The following is a 21340-nucleotide window of genomic DNA, read 5'->3' on the forward strand; positions in this document are numbered from 1 at the left end:
TGCCTTTACCATTTTTGTTTAGGATTGGAGTTTCTAACTAGGAGCTATGGGAGACTCCTAGGTGTCCCTGGGATGGTCAGGGTACTCCTCGAATTCCTCAAGTCATCCTATCGTCCCCAAGATTTTGGCAGCATCGCAACGCCAGTGGCAGTGTGATGGGGGAAGTTTCGCCCCAAGTCCCCTTATCCCTGAAACATACTCATCCCGAAAAACCAAGGATTTTGAGGGAGTCACATCTCTATGGAACAATGGAAGATATATAAGGTCAATCATGAGGTAGTCAAACCAACAAATATTTTCTAACTTAGTACATATTCAATGAAAAGGGACAACCTATGCAGTTTCTAACTGGTTTTCTCCCTCGGCACACTACACAAATTCCAACTTACTAATTAGTACAAATTACATGTCAAATGTTGTACTTGCAAATGTTTCCAATAATATTTACATCATTGGAGGGGGGGGAGGGAGAGCGAGAAGTGACAAAAAGTTAGGGAAAGTAGCAAATGAGAAACAGAGAGATAAGAGGGGGATAGAGGGAGCGAGGAGAGAGAGGGAGAAAGATAGACATAGATAGACATAGATAGATATAGAGGGAGAGCTCGATAGAGTGACACAGAGAGAGAAATGGGTAGAGAGATAGTTATTCATTGACATGTGCCATCTTTGGATTGTTGGCATAAAATAGTTGATAAAGGGCCAATCTCTATGTTCTCTATTTCTTTCCTTTTATATATCTTGTTTCTCTCTCTACTCCTTGTTGGATTTATATTACAAAATAATTATAAACAAGACAACGGTTAGTTTTGAGAAGTTATCTTTCCATAGATAAAGTAGTTTTGTTTTAATGGGAAAAAATAAGACTCTGTAAATTAATGCAAAGTAATTTAAAATCAATATGAAATCAACATATATTATATATTATATACTATTCAATTAATTGCTGCAATAAAAGTTTGACCTGGACTATTGTTTTTGTGCTCACCATTTCAATATGATATCAAAACAATATTAGATCTTGTGCTGTTAGAGACATGAGATGATTCAACGTGTTAAGTATGTTTTAAAGCATTTATTTCTGTGAAGCATTAAACATTCATGTGAAATGATGAAGCACGATAACTAGAGCAGACCAGTGTGAGAATGTTGAAGAAGTTTCATTGACCGCCAATCTTGTCTATTCCATAGTTTTGTTGTGCAGTGGCGTAAAGAAGCAGATCCATCAACATATATAATTTGTTAAATGTCCTTCTGCCAGTTGGGACTAAGCAGTTAGTGCGATCATATTGCCTATACAGATGCAGATTGGGACAAAATGCATGAGAGGACCTTTTTTAGTGGTGGTAAAATTTCAAAGACGTTGGACAAGCCAGGTTCATCATACTCTGCTTACTATACACAAACTGTAATAAGTTAATTTACATGTATGTCAAGTGCGGAAGTTTGATGGAAACCTGTTAAGTGTTTGACCATATGAAAGAATGAGGACAACGGCTCATGCAATATTATTATTACAGCAATTAATTGAGTCCATGCTTATTTACCATGTCATGCAGTAGTTATTTAAGCCTCTTTTTAAAAAAAACTTGAGATCGAGCAAAATAGTTAGCATAAGGGATACATTCAGAATAGCATCATTCAACGGCACTCCTAAATGTGTTTTTTGGTTCTATGAGTTTGTACTTGAAGCATGATGAATAGTTTTGAAAGTGAGTGGAGGGAGAACAATCTTTTATTTCGAGGCATTTCAATCCAGGCAATATATAGTACATGTGCTATAAACATTAATGCTATGACTCACGTAATTAGTTTAGAAGTCCATATTTGAAGTTCAAGTGATTAGCTGGTCAGGAGTTTCATTTCCACCAAATTTATGTTTTTCTCAAAGTTTACTATAGAAGAGTAGTTATAAAGCCATATTCACCACTTTTTATAAGGGGTTATTCATATAAAAAGTATACATAAAAAGAAAGAATTATTTTTGAAACTTTGTAATTAGAGTCATAATGATATTTTGGATACCCATTAAAGTCACATTATAAAAGATGCAGTTTAGGTGGAATCCGGCAGCTTGTCAATTTTATTTATTATCATGGCCACATATATTTCTTGTATCCTTGGGGCCATCTTGTGCTACACTTGGCTGGGGTTTCAAGGCTCTCAAAGACTCACATGCAACATCTAATGGCTAGAGTTTTAAAAGAAAATCAACTTGGGGGTTGGAGGCATCAAAGGTTGGAAATTTTTATCATCTCAAGCTAGTTTCTCACTCAAAGGGGACACTTTACACATGAGATGAGAACCACTTGTTTCATTTTGTGTCCTTTCAAGGAGCAAGGCGGGCTTGGCAATTCTTAGAACTTATGAATAATGTAATGTCTAACATAGTGCAGGATTGATGCATCTACATTGGTTCAGCTTCTTCTGTACATTTGAGGAGAGATTTGGATCTCATGGCATTGGAAGAGGGATACTGACACTTTGGGAGGAAAGTGTACTCTAAAAAGTAAGTTGTTCTCTCATATGTAGACACAAGAGAAGGGATTTTGACAGACTCGGAGGACTTAAGCACTCTCGGAAGATAGTTGTCTCATTGTGCATCAAGGATGGGATGATGTTCCTTCATGTGGTACAGAAGATTTGCAAGTTTGACAATTAGGAGATCCATTGATGGATTCAGTTTGGTGTTTCTTGGGTGAGTGAGGAAAATTAGTGAAGGTGCTTCATCAAAGTTTACGAAAGGGCTGTTGAGTTCAGTCTTTGCAACGTTTTGATCTAGTTTGATGTAATAAGAGGGAAAATGTTGAATTTATATTAGATTATTTTTTTATAGATAGATATTAGATTAGATAAATAATAAATAGATTGACATGCAAATGTTAGTTTATATAAAATGTTAGTTAAGTTTTGGGAAGTTATATTCCCATAGGTAAGGTAATTTGTATTTACAAAAAAAACTAAGACTATATAAACCAATGCAAAGCAATGTAAATATTGTTTTTGTGCTCGACATTTCAATATTCCTTTGCCTCTCTCAATCTCCCTCCCTATATATATCTCTTTCTCTCCCTCTTTATCTCCCTCTCTTCCTCTTTATCTCACTTCTTTACTTTTCTTTGTATGTCTCCTGTATCTCTCTTTTTCTCTCTCTCATGCCCTATTTCTCTTTGTATATTCCCCTATCTAAGTTGCATGGATTTTAATAATGACACACCAAAGAAATATAAAATGTAAATTTGCAGTAAAGAGGCACCTTCTCTTAGAATGAACAAGTTGGATCTACTTTCTTGGCCACTACTTAACTAAGAGTTGCTTTGATAAAATAATTTCTAATACATACATATCGTGTATATCATGATAGATAATAATTCTTCCTATACATATAAGGAGAAAGCAAGCAAAGTTTGCCAAGATTGTTTCTAAGATCTTTTCATCAAATCCATTTTGTGTATATTTCACAATCATAGCAAGCCAATGAGAACACATCTTTGAGGCATTATGTCAAACAATTTGCATAACTTGTCTATGCTTTGCTCACAAATTTACAATGGCAGTTTTAACTACAACATATCATGACATTTCTCTATCATTTAAGTTTCGATGGATGTCACAAGCAAGGAGGATGCTGGAAAAGTTGTAGAATTTGGCTTCATGATTGCCAATTGTGTTTGCTTAACAAGAATAGAGAGATAAAAAAAGTGTGAGAGAGAGAGAGAGAAAAAGAGACCAAAGTAAAGGAAGTGAGACACAAGTGACATCCATGTATTATATGAGATCAATTGGCAAGCCATCACGCAAATGATGTTGTATGCACAACCAGGTCTCAATGGATAAGTAATAACTTTGGATTGTCTATGCATCCACTTACTTTAACAATATATTATTTTAATGTTGATTAGTCTCCTAAGTGTAGAAATTAACAAAAAAGAGATAGATAAGAGAAAGCAAGAAATAGTGGGACGGATATAGAGAGAGATATAAAGAGATAGACAATGAGAGACAAACAGAATGACAAAGAAAGAAAGAGATATTTCCCCATGGACATGTTATTTTTAGTTGTTGGCACAAAACATTTGACCAAAAGTTAATCTCTCTAAAGAGAATCTCTCTTTTCTCTATCTCCATTTCTCTTGCCCCTCCCTCTCTCTTGGACTTTTCTTTCTCTTTCCAACTATATCACTTTTCTCTCTCTCCCCCCTTCATGCTCTATCCACTTTCTATATTCCCCTCCCTATGTTGTATGGATTTTAATAACAACAAACCAATGAAAATAAAATATAAAATTTACAATAAAGAGGCACCTTCTCTTCAAAAGAACAAGTTGGGTCTACTTCATGACCACTGCTTGCCTAATAGTTGCTTTGATCTCAATAATTTCCAATACATGCAAATTATGTATATCTTGATAGATAGTAATTCTTCCAATACATATCTGTCAAGACACCAATGAACCAAAATTTAGCATACTAAAAGCTATGAAGATTTCATCTTATTACAAAAGAAAGGACCATTTCTACCATCACAAAATTGTATCAATATCAAGATTTAATGTGCAATGCCACATAACTTAACACTAAAAATGCTTTGGGAAAATCAAATCTATGCCCTATGGTATCCACCATACCTACATGTCAAGCTACATCAATTGAAAGTTGGCACATTTTCATGCAATGGTACATTGAGTGTATAACATCAATTTACTTAATGGCTTGACAATTGGCCTTAATGACCTAGCAATGGCACAATTTACAAAGGTTGAAAAATTTAAAATACAAATTCAAAGGTAATGCATGGATTCCCTCTTTTTAAACTCATAAGCTCATGAGAATTCACAACTACTACAAGTGAACATAAGGCTACATACAAAAACATAGTAGTAACAAAAAAATGAATAGAAGAAACAAACAATTGCTAAGAAGCCATAATGAGAAACCAATAATCATCCTCGATTTTGGTTAATTGATGTTGTAATTGATACTACTGATTTATATAAAGAATAAAACTCATTTAAAAGTAAATAAGTAAAGAAGTCATTGAGAAAATTGACATTATTTACACAAACTTTGCTTTGACAAATGCAAAAGTGCAGCTCCATATTGATTACCCCTTTGTTTTATGTTTTTATCCCTAAGATGTCTTCTATCTTGAGATGGGAAAAACGATACTAAAGGATAGTGCATATATGACTCTAAAAAATCAAAAACAGTGACACTCAAAGATTTATCAAAGGTACAGTCACCATACTAAGTGCCAACCTATGTCAACATCCTTGTTGATGTATTGGCTGCTAATTGGTCCATGCATCTCCATGCATATATAATCGTATGCTTGCAAGCTTTGGATGCCATACATTAATTTTGCTTGTCAATTTTTAGGTAGGAAGACATGGAAACGTGATGACATGCATATATTGAATATACACAATTTATTATAGTTTATATGTATATGTACAACATTTATCACATATGCAATATATATGTATATGTATGTATATATGTAAATATATACGCACATGCATACATACATATTATGTATATGTATGCATATATTATATTATATTGCATATATATAAATGTATACATTAGATTATGCATATACACATTGATATATGTATATATACATATTCATGTACATGTATGTATCATTGTATACATTATATGCATACTTACAACATATTCACATTCACATGTATATGTGTCTACATATATATACATATATGTAACATACATGCATATAAATATGTGTGAACCTGAATATTTATGTAAATGCGTGTATATATATGTATCATATAAGTATACAAATATATGTGCATATTTACATAAATCTGCGTGTATATACATAATATAATGTATACATGCATGTGTATTTATATGTATACATATCTATTCATACAAAATATATGTATGTATATATGCATGTGTGTAAATACATGTAAACACATATATAAGATATACGCATGTATACAGATATCTGTCATATATATGCATACGTGTATGGTGTATTTGCATGTACACACATATATATATGCATGTGTATGGTATGTATACGCATACACATGCATATGTGTATGGCATACATGCATGTGTATGTATATATACAAGTATACATGCATACTCATGTATACACGTGTACCGCATATATTCAAACATGTTACATTAATATATAATATACATTGTATATATATTTATGCAAATATGCCATACACATATGCTATACACATATGTGGCATATGCATTTATACACATATACATATAGCTGCGCATACAACATGTATACATATATATAATGAAAATGCAATAGAAAACTCTATCACCTCAAGATCGCCCAAGGTCCTACCCAGACTAAACCCTGAGCAAAACCTAGGCCAAACCTGGACTCGATACAAAACCCAATCAAGGTTCTTGCAAAACCTAGAAACAAAGCTTAATCATCTATATTGACTTTGCTCAGGCCAAATGTGTAAACCATGTACTTTCACTTATCCATTTGTAATTTGTTCATAATGAATCAAATCTCCATGACTGGCTCAAACCCTCGTCTCTGCTCAGATTTTGTGTATGTTTTAAATCTCTTTAAGGGACTCTTAGGGGACGCTTGAAATATTAATCCCCACCACTGCAACTCCGACATCCCTAGGAAGACTTTGATGTTTGTTTCAAAAGAGTGCTTTGCTAAAACTGATTTTGTAATAGCTAATTTATGCAATTATTGTGTTCCTATAGTTGGTCCTAGTTCACAATGTCAACACATGGTTCATCCTAGCGATATCGAATTGAATAGAACATTATAGTTTTTTATTTCCCATAGATATATTTCCATTAACTGGTTTGTTTGTTTACCTATAAGACTTTAATGCACTGCTATAATATTGTTGAGAATCACTGTATTGACCATTGCCTGTATTCAAATTCAGCATTCCATCTCACTGTGAGTGCTCTAATATGAAACCAAGAAACAGATGGCTAGCATGCCCTGCTATGAATTAAGCAGCGGGCATCAGCTTTTCTTGTTACAACTTGACAGTTATCAATGACGATTAAGCAAATCCTACATGATTTACAATTGACTAAAGAGAGCAACAACAAAGCAACGGACCGCATAAAATCTTCTACAAGTTGAAAAAATCCAATCAATAACTGGCTCGCTTGTTTACTGTTTTTCAATACAGATAAGACACAAAAATATGTACTCTAACCCATACTTTGTGAAGCAAACAATGTCAGAGAGAAGTCATTAAATTAGAAAGGGCCCTTTCAAACTATCCCTGTAAAAACTTATGGCAAAACCTTAAGAGACCTCACTTATTTCCGTTACTACTGACATATGTTTTGTGTTCTACCTAAACTCTATCCAAATCACTTCAGCTCGACAAATTATCTAGAAGAAAAAATAGCTAAGTCCCTTCCTATTGAATCATGAATGTTACGCTACGTTGTTGTTCTGTATGGCTACTCGCTAAGCTATTATTAATGCATACGATTTCAGCATAAAAAAACATTCAGGAACGAATATCAAGGTAACTAAATTCCCATGTAATCATGAAAGAAAGAAGATCTAAAAAATCTAAAACACCACAGATGGCATGAGATATTGTATAAATTTTTGGGTAAAAACAGTGATTATTTTACTTTTGATATTTCAGATTACACTCTGTGATCCTTCATCAAGAAGAGGAGAAATGAGAACATGTTAACCTGTAGAACCACTAAATGTTATACATGTATCATTTTATATATATATAAACTCCAAATATAATAGATACTGTTAGCCTGTCAATTAACAGTTGATGTGGAGCATTTTCATTAAACTCCTAATTCCCACGACCTGTCAGTTGAGTTGGCTAAGTTTTTTTAGGACAACTCCTTCCTATTTTTCACTGAATAACTGTGCTGGCTTTTAGATCTGGACGGATAGGTAATTATTTTAGGTTAGTTTTAGGAAAGTTTAGTAGAAAAAAAAGAATAGGGAATAAAAGAAGGAATGCACAGGATGGGAGAGAACTGGATGGAATTCATATGAGAATCCCATCTCTGTGTTTGTATTAATGTTTTCCTGAGTATAAATAGAACATATTTTCTTATTGTGTAATTCATATATTGATAGAATGGTTCTTAATCTGGCTTCTTAATTCTGTGTCATACTTTCCCTTTTATCTTCATGAACTAGGTCAGAACAGAGTATATTATTTCTTAGAAGGCTAACCTGGAGGTTCATAAACTGGTCTGCAACAACAGTTTATCATGCAATGCAAATGTCAGATGGTTTTGGTGGTGGGAAACTGTAAAAAAGACAGCCAGGTTGGTCGTAAATAATTACAACCGTAATCATAAACAGATTTTTATCATAGGTTCAAATTTCATGGACAAATTTGACAAACCCAGAAGGCTTCATTTATTTGTTTTGCTAGTCAGAATTAAACTATATTTCAAAAACACGTCTAAAACTGACATCGTTGTTAATCATTTTAACAACTATTATTTGCAACCACAAGGTATGCCTTCAGAAATTACATGATAACCTTAGTGTGTATCTTTCCACAAGGATTCCTATCTACAACGTCGCATCTTCCCAAGGGGTGCTGCAATCTACAGTCACTCTAAATATTTAAAATTTATTTTAAATATCTTGACAATCCCCAAATAAATGTAATTGGAACAAACTAAGTGTTGTCAAAAACCATGACATGACAGTTCCCTAATGGGTGTAATTCAAAAATCATGAGAACCTTAGGATGAATAATTCAAATTTACAAACAAATTAAGGTGTTTTTTTAACTATGTTTCCAACTACATTCTGTAGTTAAAAACTTTCACAGCAGTTCAAATGTAAGACTCTCTATCATGTTGTGTCTACCAACAATAACGTTTAAGTGTTTTCAAATACCATATCAATTACCTAACAGCTGTAATTCAAAAACCATCAAATACCCAAAAAGGTGTTTCAAACTTTATCAAACGATCCAGGTGCAATCCTTAACTATTGTTTACAATTAAATTGCCTGCTAAATTCATGCAGAACCTGATGCTTCTGCAGTGGATTTTACCCTATAATTACAGTCTTTTCAACACCATCTACATACAACTACACTATGTTTTTAGATACGGTCTACCTACAATTACACACAATTTTTTTCAAACAGGTGTAACCCAAAAATGTATGAAAGAATTTATATCCATCTCTCTCATGCTCTCTTTGCATTATGTCTATATTTCTCCATATTTATATATCTCTATTTTTTTGGTGGAGACCTTATAAATAGAAGCTCCTTGAATATTTCAAAACAAAAGGCTATAAAAAAAACCCAGCTGGTTTTTTTTGCTTATTACGATGCAACATCATATTAGCTGTTTCTAAATTCTCATGGAAAAATAAAGGCATACATATAATGTACATTTCATGAAAGAACGTGCAATATTTTTTGTCTATCAAATTCATTATTCATCCCACGATGTACAAAAGGTACTTTCCAAAGAACGGAAGCTTAATAGCACCAAAAGCATAACCAATGTTTGCAGATAATTTTCAAAAACTGAATCTCCCATAACTCCAGAGGACACATGATGAGGTTGTGGCACAAAGATAACGAGTTACAAATTACAATTAAGCAAACACCAATGGTTACGAATTATTCTCACTCTTTCAGTGAGCATGTGGCGAGATTTAAGTGTAACAATGTGGGATACAGTTGGAGCAGTGCCAATGCCCGAAGTTATTTTCACAGAACAAAATCTCCCAAACCTCAAAAAGCCAAGCAGTGAGGTTGTGTAAATTGTAACAATTATGGGGAACATTTAAGCAGGAGCGATGTTTACAAAACAATCTTACGAAACAAAACTTCTGGTAACTCCCGCTTGCAGGTACCAAGATTGTGGTGTAACTATTAAAGCCAGGAGGTTACATTGAAGCATTACCAATGTTTATAAATTATTTTCTCTAATCAAAGTCTCTCATAACTCCAGCAGGCATGTGGCGAGGATGTGGTGTAACGATTATGGAGTTCATATAAGCATAACCAATGTTTATAAAAAAAATTCGTTAAATAAAATCTCCCATAACTCCAACGGGCATATGGTGAGATTATGATGTAACTATCATGGGGTACATTTGAGTCGTGACCAATGTTTACAAATAATTTTCCCTAAACAAAAACCATGTAAACTCCAGCCGTCATGCGGTGAGGTTGTGGTTTAACGATCAAGGGGTGAACAATTATGGAGTTCATATGAGCATAACCAATGTTTATAAATATTTTTGGTTAAATAAAATCTCCCATAACTCCAACGAGCATATGGTGAGATTATGATGTAACAATCATAGGGTACATTTGAGTAATGACAAATGTTTACAAATCATTCTCCCTAGACAAAATATCCCATAACCAGTGGGCATATGGCGAGATTGTGGTTTAAAGATAAAGGGGTCAACCAAAGCACAACCAATATTTACACCTTATTTTCACTGAATAAAATCTCCCATAGCTCCAACAAGCAAGCAGAAAAGTTGTAACAATTGTGAGGCACATTTAAGCAATGAGACTTGTTTATTTACAAATATTTTTCACTAAACAAAATCTCCCATAACTCCTGCTGGCATGTGGTGAGGCTGTCGCATATAGACTAATAAGGTACATTTGAGCAATAACCAATGATTACTAATCCGCTGAACAAAATCTCCAATAACTGTGACAGGCATGCGATGAGAATGTGATGTAACAATTATTTGGCACATTTGAGGAGAATCAATATTTACAGGTCATTTTCAACTAAACCAAATCTCCCTATCTCAAACGGACTTGTGAGGATGTGGCATTAAAGTAGGATCAATGATCACAAATCATTTTCTCTACACAAAGTATGTCATATCTAAAGCAAGCGAGAGACAAGGCTACGGGGTAACAATTATGGGATAGATTTCAACAGGACTACTATTTATAATTATAAATTATGCGGTAAGTGAAATTAATATTCCATTGACTCTAGCAGGCAAGTAATGAATCCATTTAAGCGACGATCACTGTTTACAAATCTTAAGAATCTGAAAAAATTTCTCCAACAGGCACGTTTGAGGGTTGTGGTATGATGAGTGCATCGGAGCAATGACCAATGTTCACAAATTTCACAAATGTGGAGCAAGTGACCGATAATTACAAATCTTACAAATGTAGATCAATCTGGAAAAGAATTCAGGTCAAATTTATCTTACATAGCATCAAAAGCAACCCATGACCTCAGCCAAGATTTACCAAGCAAAAAGAACATCCAAAAATAAAGAACGGATAAATTGGCTGGAATTTAGGCCCAGTTTATTTAACACGGTGTAAAAAATACCCCATAACCTCACCCGAGATTTGCCAAGTATAAAAAACACCCTAAAACAAAAAACAGATAAATTGGCTTACCCTTGTGTTCTGAGCAGGCGGCGCTGCTGCGCGGAAGTGCAAATTGAAAGCAGAGAGACAAGGCTAGCGCGCTGAATCCTGAGAGGTTGTCCAGGCTTGAGGCCGTCCAAGGCAAAATTGGCTTCGTCGACGTGCTCCATCATCTCCCCTGACTCTTGAGCCTCCATCAATGTTGACGTAGGCGGGCAAAGCCCACTGGGGGGCTTCGCTTTCTGCTTAGCCTCCTGATTGCTATTATTGCTATAATGCCATGAGGATGAATCCTGCGAAGAGGGACCCAAAGAGGAAAACCCCAAATACTCTTGCGAACTGCTCTCCTCCTCGCAGTCTGAAAATGTTGTCCTCGCTGCATTTCGGCTCCGCCGCTGGTACGTCCGCACGATCATCCTGCCTGCACACCTCTCTGTTTCCCACCTGGCTGTAGGTATACAGTGTGTATATGTATATGTTCTTCTGCTGAGTATATATATCAATGTGTATATATTGCTCTAAAGAATATATATACAGTCGTGTTGGTTTGTGTATACCCTTAAACTTGCTTTGGCTCGGCTCTGTTGCGTTTTTCCCTTCTACCTAGCTCATCTGCAACGGAGCAAAAGCAAAAGGGGTCAAGCCGCGAAGTCGCGCACCGTGTCTTAAATTAGCTGGGTATATATACAATGTGTATATGTTCTTGCGGGTATGTATATACCCCACCTGCGACACATTCGGGATTTCGATTGCTCCCCTTTTGTGCTAGCTAAACATGAAAAACCTATTCCTAAACAAAGAAAAAGGGAAAATGAAAAAAATACAAAGCGCTTACAAAGATGTCTATATCGGTCCATCATTACAAAGCCCTTCCCTCTTTCTGTACTCGATAGACCCCTTTTTTAAACATTTTTAATCTTTTTGTCTGTCAACCTTTCTTTTGACTCCACCTGCGGTATAGGAAGATTTAAGTAAGGAAACGTTCCAGGTCAAGATGTTCAATTTTGATTGGTGAACGGTTAAAATTTGTTTTAAAACATATATTTTGCACTCGGAATATGAGATATTTATTGTATTTAAGAAAATTATTTAAATATTGTACTCAAATAAATTGCACTACACTTAAAAAATTATTTATAATTTAGTAAATAAATAATTAGCACAATTAATTTGGATTTTTTTATGGATAAATGAATAAATAAATGTGATAATTAACTAAGAGAAATTATAGGTTCTTAATTCTAGAAATAAAATTGTATAGATAATGTTAATGATACTCATAATTAATTTGTTCTTGTCTTAAAAATTATATCTTATGCTTAACAAATGTCTCAAAATTTGAATGTGCAAAAATTCAAAGGGTAAATCTTAACATCATAGTTTTAATATTTATCATAATAAATTTTAATTGAACACATGGATCAAAACTAATAAGACATAAACCTCTAAAACATAAATGCTCTCATCTTTTATATGTGATGAGCTTGTAAACTCTATGATCTTTGTAAATGCCTAGAGGCAATCTATCAAATCACTAGGGTCAAATTCTCCTAGGTTGGACCCTCAATTCAACCAACTTTTCAAAAATAGCATACACAAGTGTGTAGATGGCCTTTACACAAATGATGGAAATCCTTACCCTTTTCTTCCAGAAATTGAATTGTGCACTACTAATTTTCTTTTTTTCTAGCATGCATTCCATAGGTTCTATATATTAATTAATGGTACATTAAATGTCTTCAAATACTATGGCATAACAACATACCACAAAAGCATGTGCCAAGACAACTCATAGTGACTACTAAAAGAGGCAAAAAAAAATAGAACTTGAATTTGAATATTTTGATTTGAGATTCATTCTCATCCATCACAAGATCAACCCTAAGTGATGTGAAAATTTACTAGAGAAATCAAATGATCTACTCTACTTAAGGAGTATATGTATTGAGGTAAGTGTGAATAAGGTGTGATGAATGAGGGATGAAAGATTTGTGTGTGGGGCATGGGTGTAAGTAGGAGGAAATAGGGATGGGTATAGATTGTTACATGGGCCAAGCATGGCACAAGAGTGTGATGTCTACAACTAATATTAATGTTAATATTCCTTAAATTCCTTGAAAGTATGTATTTTAAGTGACATGTTCTAATAACATTGTAATACTCTGATTAAATTATTTAAGGGTTTATAAAAAATATATTGAAATATTTAACTAAAACCATTCAATTTGTCTTTGCATGATAATGTGACACCTTAATCTAACAAATCAATTTGTCCTCTGTTGTCATTACATTCATTAGTACCCTAATTAAATTCAAGCTCATACATATTTGAAACAAGTTGCAAAGCATCCACTATATAAATCAACATGTTAAGCATTAGCTCGAAATGGTCCTTTCTATATACACCTCGATATTAAACACCCAAATTGTCAAAAAGGTCCACAATAATGCAAAAATTAATTGTAAGGCCTTTTCTATTTATATTAAAGTGTCATTTATATATTCAACATGTCATGGTAACAATAAGTGTTGGCAAGAGACACTACATAGATGAACCAATGTTGTCATTGATGGCAACTAATGCTAATGCACCCATTTGCATAGCTCAGTTTTGTTCATACTGGAAGAGTAATTGATTTTGGTTGAGTCAGGCAGACTGGAAAATAAAGTATTTGACAGAGAACAGGTTGATCGATCCATACTTCAATACAGGTTTATATCTTGTGTTGTGGATCTCAGGGAAGCATTATGGATGTGTTATCTACCATATTTCAGGTTCGTGGCATCTGGTGTTGACTCATGGTTGAGTTAGATGATCTAGTGTGTTGGTTCTCAGTTTGACAAAGCAGTTTAGCAGTATTATGTAAATAATTATTTGTGTGGATTACGTGGATTGATTTTGGTGCTCAATTATGTTATCATGGTGTGTTGTTAGACAATTTGGGTAGTGTGTGGACAATTCTTTTTTGTCCACATATGCATTGGAGTTTGAAATGAGCTGACTTGGTATACATGTTTCGTTATCTATAAAGTGTTTTTGAAGCCGACATGTAGAAGATCTAATTTCGCGTTGTAGATATATAAGTCCAATAGATATGTTCATTTTAGAGATCAAGATATGTGTGGAAAGTGGTTGTGATCGATTGTGTGAAGTTTCACGTGCGCAAGTGAAGGATTTGTGCTCCGGAATATTGCAAAACAATATAACAGAGCAGTGTGAGACTAAAGTATTTTGTGCTTAACCAAAACTATATTTTGGCATTTGTAGATGTTGTTTTTCAGTTCAGACATTCCAATTATCTTTTGTAAAAGATATTATAAGACAAATAGTCTTCTTAGGGTTGTAGCCCTTGATATTTTGAGTTGTGAGATCTAGGCAGTGTGTCTGAATGCACGTGCATTCCCCTATATAATATTTCTATACTTTTGTAGAGTATATTTATATTGTGGGTTCATCCCCACTGTGGTTTTTCCCTTAACCAATTTTTCCACGTATAAATTTTTGGGTTTATAGTGTTGTTACTGATTGCTTTGTGTTTTTGCATTTTCCTTTTGTTCATTTGCATCAAGTGGTTGAAAGAACAATTTAATAAGATTAAAAATTGCAGAATATTGATTCATCCCCCCCTCTCAGTATTCCTTGATTCCAACAATTAGTATCAGAGCCTAGTCCCTCGGAAGAAGCCAAACAACTTGAGGAGGATCTGAGAAGGTGAATCAATGGATTCCAATAGTCTTCAACATCAGCTTATTGTGACACTTGAGGATCTTGATCAATCCCAATCAGAGGTCTGGTAGATGAAAGAAAATCTTAAGGATGCTGAGAACTTCATCCAATCATTAAAAGATCAGTTGAACAAGTCAAGAGAGAAGAGAAAGGAACTTGTTGATAAGCTAAAGGAGAAAGAAAGCCAAAGCATTGATGACCAAACCTTAAAAGAGAAGACATAAGAATGTGAGAAACTTGCTAGAGATAATGCAGTTTAGAAGAATGAGATGGAATCTATTGTGATGAAATTGACAAAGAAAATTGAGGAAAGGAAGAAGAACGAGGAGAATCTTGCTCGGTTATTGAAAGAAATCTAATGAATGCTACAGACTTGATTGTGAGAATGGCTAATTAAAGCTTGACCTACAAGAATCTAGACAACATGCGGAAGAGCTTGGAAAACAAATCCTTCTTCTTAGATATGATCTTGAAGTTGCAAATGAGTACAAGGAGAAGTTCACGATCAGCTCAACCAAACTTAATGAGATGCTTGAAAGTCAGAAGATTGAAGATTACAAGCGAGGACTTGGATTTGAGAAAGGTGAAAGCTTCGGGTTTGGGCAAAGCAATCCTAAGTCTCAACATCAGAAGAACAAAGCTAAAAGGTCCCTAATAAGGCAACCTAATGCTCATAAATTCAATGGTAAGTGTTTTGTTTACAATAAATTTGGTCATATGGCTAATCAATGTAGAAATAGAATGAATCAGAATGGTACATCTTTCTCCAATCAATGTTTTAAATGCAACAAGTATGGGCATAAGTCAAATGAATGCAGAAGTATGATGAATAACTTTCCAAATATAATGAATATCAAATATTATGCATGTGGTAGGTTTGGACATGTTACTAACCAGTGCAGATCAAGAGGAAATCAAGGGAACTTCAAGCCTAGACAAGGAAGTGTTGTATGCTACAATTGCAACAAATCTGCTCACATTGCAAGATTCTGCAAAAGCAGAAATGTGAATAGGTATGGTCTGGTCGATAAGAATAAGAATGTGCAGGTGGATGAAAAAGGGAAAGCAAAAGTTGAAGAGATCAGAGATCATATGAAGAAGACATGGGTGAAGAAGAGCGATAATGATGCAGGGAGTGGGTCTGAACCTGATTCTAATGTTGGAACTTCATCCAATAACTAAGCTAAGGCATCCGGTCTTGGGGGAGTTTTCATGAAAATCTTATAAACCCCCTTGTTCAAGATCTATACCTGATTCTGGCAGGTTGTAGAAGTTGTATTTGACGATTATCGATCTGTTGAAAGGATTTTGGGAAGTGCTTGAGTAATGTTGAAGGTTCACAAAAGATTTTTGTGGAGCAAGTCTGTGATACAGAGTATCTGGAGAACCTAAGGATATGTGCATTAATTACACTAAAAAGTTAGGTTTGTGAATGATATAAGGCAATTCTATTCAGTCATTTGTCACTTTGCATTCAAAGTGACAACATTTGAGCGAGCTCTGAGAGAAGATTTCAGCGAGTTCAAAGCAAGAAGGCGATTCGGCAAGGAACCCTAGTCCAATGAACAAGGTATTTATCTGAGAAGCTTGAAACCCTAAAATTTGTGAACAATGGCTACACCTTTGGTTGTGGATATTACGAAGAGATCTCACCCAAATTTCAAAACGCAGTCTTTCAAATCAGTAGAAACAAATCCTCTTGGTTCTTTTTTGTCTGTATCGTACGATGTATTGCATGTAGAGGATGTTAGAGCATACATCCACTCGAACATTGACGAAATCGGTGGATTATAGATCCTGAATCTATGTAACAACCAATTGCTTGATGAGAATTTCAAATTGAAACCTGAATTCAAAGTGCTGAAGGATAAGAAGTTCATTCAAGTGGTTAGGTTTCCAATATTTGATGAAAATGATTGGGTTTGGTACGTGCTAAGTAGAATCCATGATGAATTCATGTGAAAGAACCGCCCGCATAAGATTACCAATGAAGCTATCCAAGTTGTGACAGGATTCAACTCAACCAGTGGATTACCTATGTAGAAGGCGGTGAAGAACCAAATGGTGACAGATGCAACCAATTCGAAGTTTGATAAAAGAGCCATGACTATTAGTGACATATTGGAGCACGATGTAAGATTTGCATCGATGGTGATTTGATATAAAATATATCACTCCAACAGAGACAATTCTATATTTGAAATGACCATCTATGCTGCCTACTAGATGGTCTAGGAGAATAAGGAATTTGACCTATGCAAGTTGCTCTGGTTACAACAGATGGAGAACTTAGCGAAGATTAAGAAGGAAAAGAAGAATTCCTTCAAATACGGTACATTCATCCTATGCATGTGTTTTCTACTTCATGAATGAAGTTTCAGGGATGAAGAATGTACAATGTATTGGCAATTGACACTCATCCGGTAAGAGTTAATGGCATTTTGGGTTGTCGTTGATGTCAACTCATCATCTCAGGGTACATGGTTTCATTGTTTGGTTAACTGACATTCATTGCACTCAACCGGTATTCACATTGCTTTACACCAACACCGGTATTCACTTCATACCTGGCTAAGTCCTGATCCCGATAACATGTCCTGATCCTGATAACGTGTATATGGAACCCAGTAATGGATAGGACCCAGATATGAAATCTTTTGGTCTCGATTATTTCTTTTATGAATTTTGTGGTAACGTGTGATGGCCGACATGGTCATTAGGATTATGTTTGAAAATCATTATGTATCGATAGCCGACATGATTATATTTCTCATTGAAGCCGACATGGTAAAGTTAGAAGGACAGTTAAGCAGATCATTTCAGTGATAGATCTAATATGTAATGGAATGCAAATTTTTGGTTGCAAATGTTTCAATGAGTATCGGCATATATTTTGGTCAGCGATTAGAAGCGTCTGTGTGTAGTTTCACATGCACAGCTTAACCGGTAGTGAAACAGGGTAAAACAGAGCACCAGACAACTGGTATACAAAGAAGGATATCAGAGCATTCATCGGAACTTATCCAACATGGGTAGATGCAATTTATAAGTTCATTTTCATTTGTAAGCACTATAATATTTTGTAAGTCAGTGAGACTTCTTATTTTGTGTTTGAGTTGTGAGCTCTAGGCAGTTGGCCTTTCTGCATGTGCAAACCCCCTCATGTAATATTTGTATACCTTGATCGAGTATATAGATATTGTGGGTATCAACCCCACCTTGGTTTTTCCCTTTGTAGGGTTTTCCATGTATAAATATTAGTGTTATGGTATTGCCTTTCTATGTGTTATTTGGTTTATGCACTTTAATTTTATTTACTGTTAACCGGTTAATAAGCAATAAGTTCAAAACTATCATTACCGATAGAACACTAATTCACCCCACCCCACCCCCCTCTTAGTGTTCTTGGATTCCAACAATTGGTATTAGAGCTTTGTTCCTCGAAAGAAGTTTAACCACTTGAGGAAGATCCAAAATTTGGAATCAATGGAAACCGGTCTGCAACAACAACTTCGACTAGCTCTTGAGGATCTTGATAATGAGAAGATGGAGAACAGTAAACTAAAAAATGAACCGAAGCAAGCCAGAGAACACATCATTTCATTGCAAGGAAATCTTTCAGTAGTCAAGGCTAAGAGGAAGGAACTTTGTGATCAATTCCAAAATCAGAACAGTGATGAGGAAGATGCTATTAAGGATCATTGTCAGAAACTTACTTAGGAGAACACTATCTTGAAGAATGAGATGCAAGCCCTAACCATGATAATGTGAAAGGATATTGAGGATAGAAAGAAAAATGAATAAAACCTAGCTCAAGCATTGAAGGATAGATCTGAGGAATGCAATAGATAGACTCATGGGAATGATATGTTGGAACTTGAATTGACCCAGTCCCGGAACAATGAACATGAACTTGAGAGACATATTATAATCATGAGGGATGATTTGGACACTACAAATGAGTAAAAGGACAAATTTCAAGCCAGCTCTGCCAAACTTGATGAAATGTTGAAGAATCAGAGAGATGGTCATGATAAAAGAGGTCTTGGTTATGAAAAAGGAGAAAGCTCTGGTATTGCACAACAAGATCAATCATCTAGACAGAAACAAAAACATGACAACCAGAACCAAAAATCACTGATAAGATAACCTAATGCTCACAAATTCAATGGTACATGCTTTATTTGCAATAAATATGTCACATGGCTAGTCAGTGTAGAAATAGGAATAATCAGAACAATGCATCATTCACCGGTCTTGGAAATGTAAGATGTCATGCATGTAGTAGATTTAGACATATGGCTAACCAATGCAGATCAAAAGGAAATAAAGGAAATCAAGGGGTTAACAAGGCAATTCGGAAAAAAACAATATTGTCTATTATGCATGCAACAAGATTGGGCATATTGCTAAATATTGCAGAAGTAAGAACCCACCGACAACTAATGGAAATGCAGATGAGAAGGGAAATGAAAAAGTGGAAGACATCAGGAAGCAGGATTAAGAAGATCTGATACACCACAGGCATAACACCCAGTAGAATCATCAGGTCCTACACTTGTAGTGCATACTGTAGACACCTAAAATTGTCCTGTCTAATTAAATAAATATTTAATTATTTAATCCTAAGTCTTCTATTAACTAAATAAATCTTTATTTATTTAATTAATTCACTTTAGCCTCTGTTAGATGCAATGACAGTCCCAAAGACACGGGGGGGGTGAATCAGTGTCTTGCTAGTTAATGGAATATTTGAACTTATTTATAACTTTGCAACCCAAATTAATGTACTCGGTAAACAAGTAATAATGCAACAAAGAGAAATAACAGAGACAACATACATGCACACCATAACACAAGATATTTTGATGAGGAAACGCAGTAAGGGAAAAACCTCGATGGGATTTGTGACCTACAATATTTACTCACTGACCAATATGAATAAATATTACTTACAATAGGGGTCTGCACATGCAGGAAGGCCAACAACCTAGAGCTCACTACTCAATGAAAGAGTCTTACTGACTACAAAATGGATAATTAAATCCAAGACAAAGTACTGCTCAAAATAGCATCTACAATGCTCAATTCAGTACCGGTTTAAGCTCTGTCAGAAACCTTAACCAAAAACCTGTCGGTGAATGATATTCACTCACATAACCTATCTATCTTTTTACAAAATCTTTTCGCTATCTTCTACATAATACCATTACATAATTTCCTCTCCATGTTATATCAAAAATGACCTATAAGATCTCATACATATATGAGTTTTTACAATATATCATGTTGGCTTACAAATAATTACATTACAATACAATAAACAAAACATGTCTCATGTCGACCTGGATGCCGATATGCTTCATTACTGGTATAAACTAAATGTCGATGAATGACTTTTTGTTGTGCCTGCTGGTGTCGGTAAATGATGTTTGCGTTGTCGGTGAACCTGTAGAATCTTGTTACCGGTTGGTTGCCATCAATGACAACATCAACCATTCTCATGTGAGTGTAGAATGCCAACAACCTCTTCTAAACCTTTTTCTTATTTAAATTGTTTGTTTCCCAAATTAAATAAAAACATTATTTATTTAATTGATCTCACTTCTTCTATTAATTAAATAAATCTTTATTTATTTAATTAATTCATTAGCCTTTTCTACCTATGACACGTGTCATTCATCTCTTAATTCCTACACTACCTACCCCCTTTATCATTTTATTATTTATTCTACCTACCCTCTAATCCTAGCCGACCATTTATCTTTACACCTCTTAATCTTATCCCTCCATTTCTTATAGTATCTTCTATATAAAAGGATAGTCTCCTTCATTACCAACCCTAAGCATTATATCAAGCTAATGAGCATTCTAATCAATCTTATGCGATCAAGCTATCAACCACATTTCCGTTCTTTGTTGAGCTCTTGTGCACACATAAAATCTGAGAGCAAACATATCAAGCAAGATCAATGGAGATAGGAAGAATGGAGATTCAAACCCTAGTGGACATGTGATGGTATAATCTTTTTCTTTTTGTTGATTTGCATTGTCTTAGGTAATCTTCATATGTTACGGTGGATCTTTGTTGTTGTTAGGCTAGAGTTTTGTAGTTGAATTCATTTAGTCTTTCAATATTGTTGTTTCTATAATCCACTTTTCACCATAAACATTTTGGCACGCCCCATGGGATTCTTGTCCCTTTTGCATTTAACATCTTTTGTTGCAGATTTTGTGTTTTTGAA

General features: G+C 34.7%; 1 protein-coding gene across 4 annotated transcripts in view; it reads right to left on the bottom strand.

The window, feature by feature from the left end:
- Positions 1 to 12296, bottom strand: part of LOC131053532 (wings apart-like protein 1) — a 65384-nt gene extending 53088 nt beyond the window's left edge. For 2 of the 4 annotated variants that reach the window (XR_009107719.2, XR_009107718.2), the window contains exon 1: positions 11399 to 12165. Coding sequence is in view for 2 of the 4 variants with exons in the window: in XM_057988148.2 (XP_057844131.1) it covers positions 11399 to 11784 (386 nt within the window). In the remaining 2 variants the exon portion in view is untranslated. Of the gene's footprint in view, positions 1 to 11398; positions 12170 to 12203 lie in introns of those variants that run through there. The other 2 variants (XM_057988148.2, XM_059213890.1) reach the window with 2 other exon arrangements.
- Positions 12297 to 21340: the final 9044 nt, after the last annotated feature.

The sequence above is a fragment of the Cryptomeria japonica genome, chromosome 2, assembly GCF_030272615.1.
Source record: "Cryptomeria japonica chromosome 2, Sugi_1.0, whole genome shotgun sequence".
In the NCBI taxonomy this organism is placed as follows: Eukaryota; Viridiplantae; Streptophyta; class Pinopsida; order Cupressales; family Cupressaceae; genus Cryptomeria; species Cryptomeria japonica.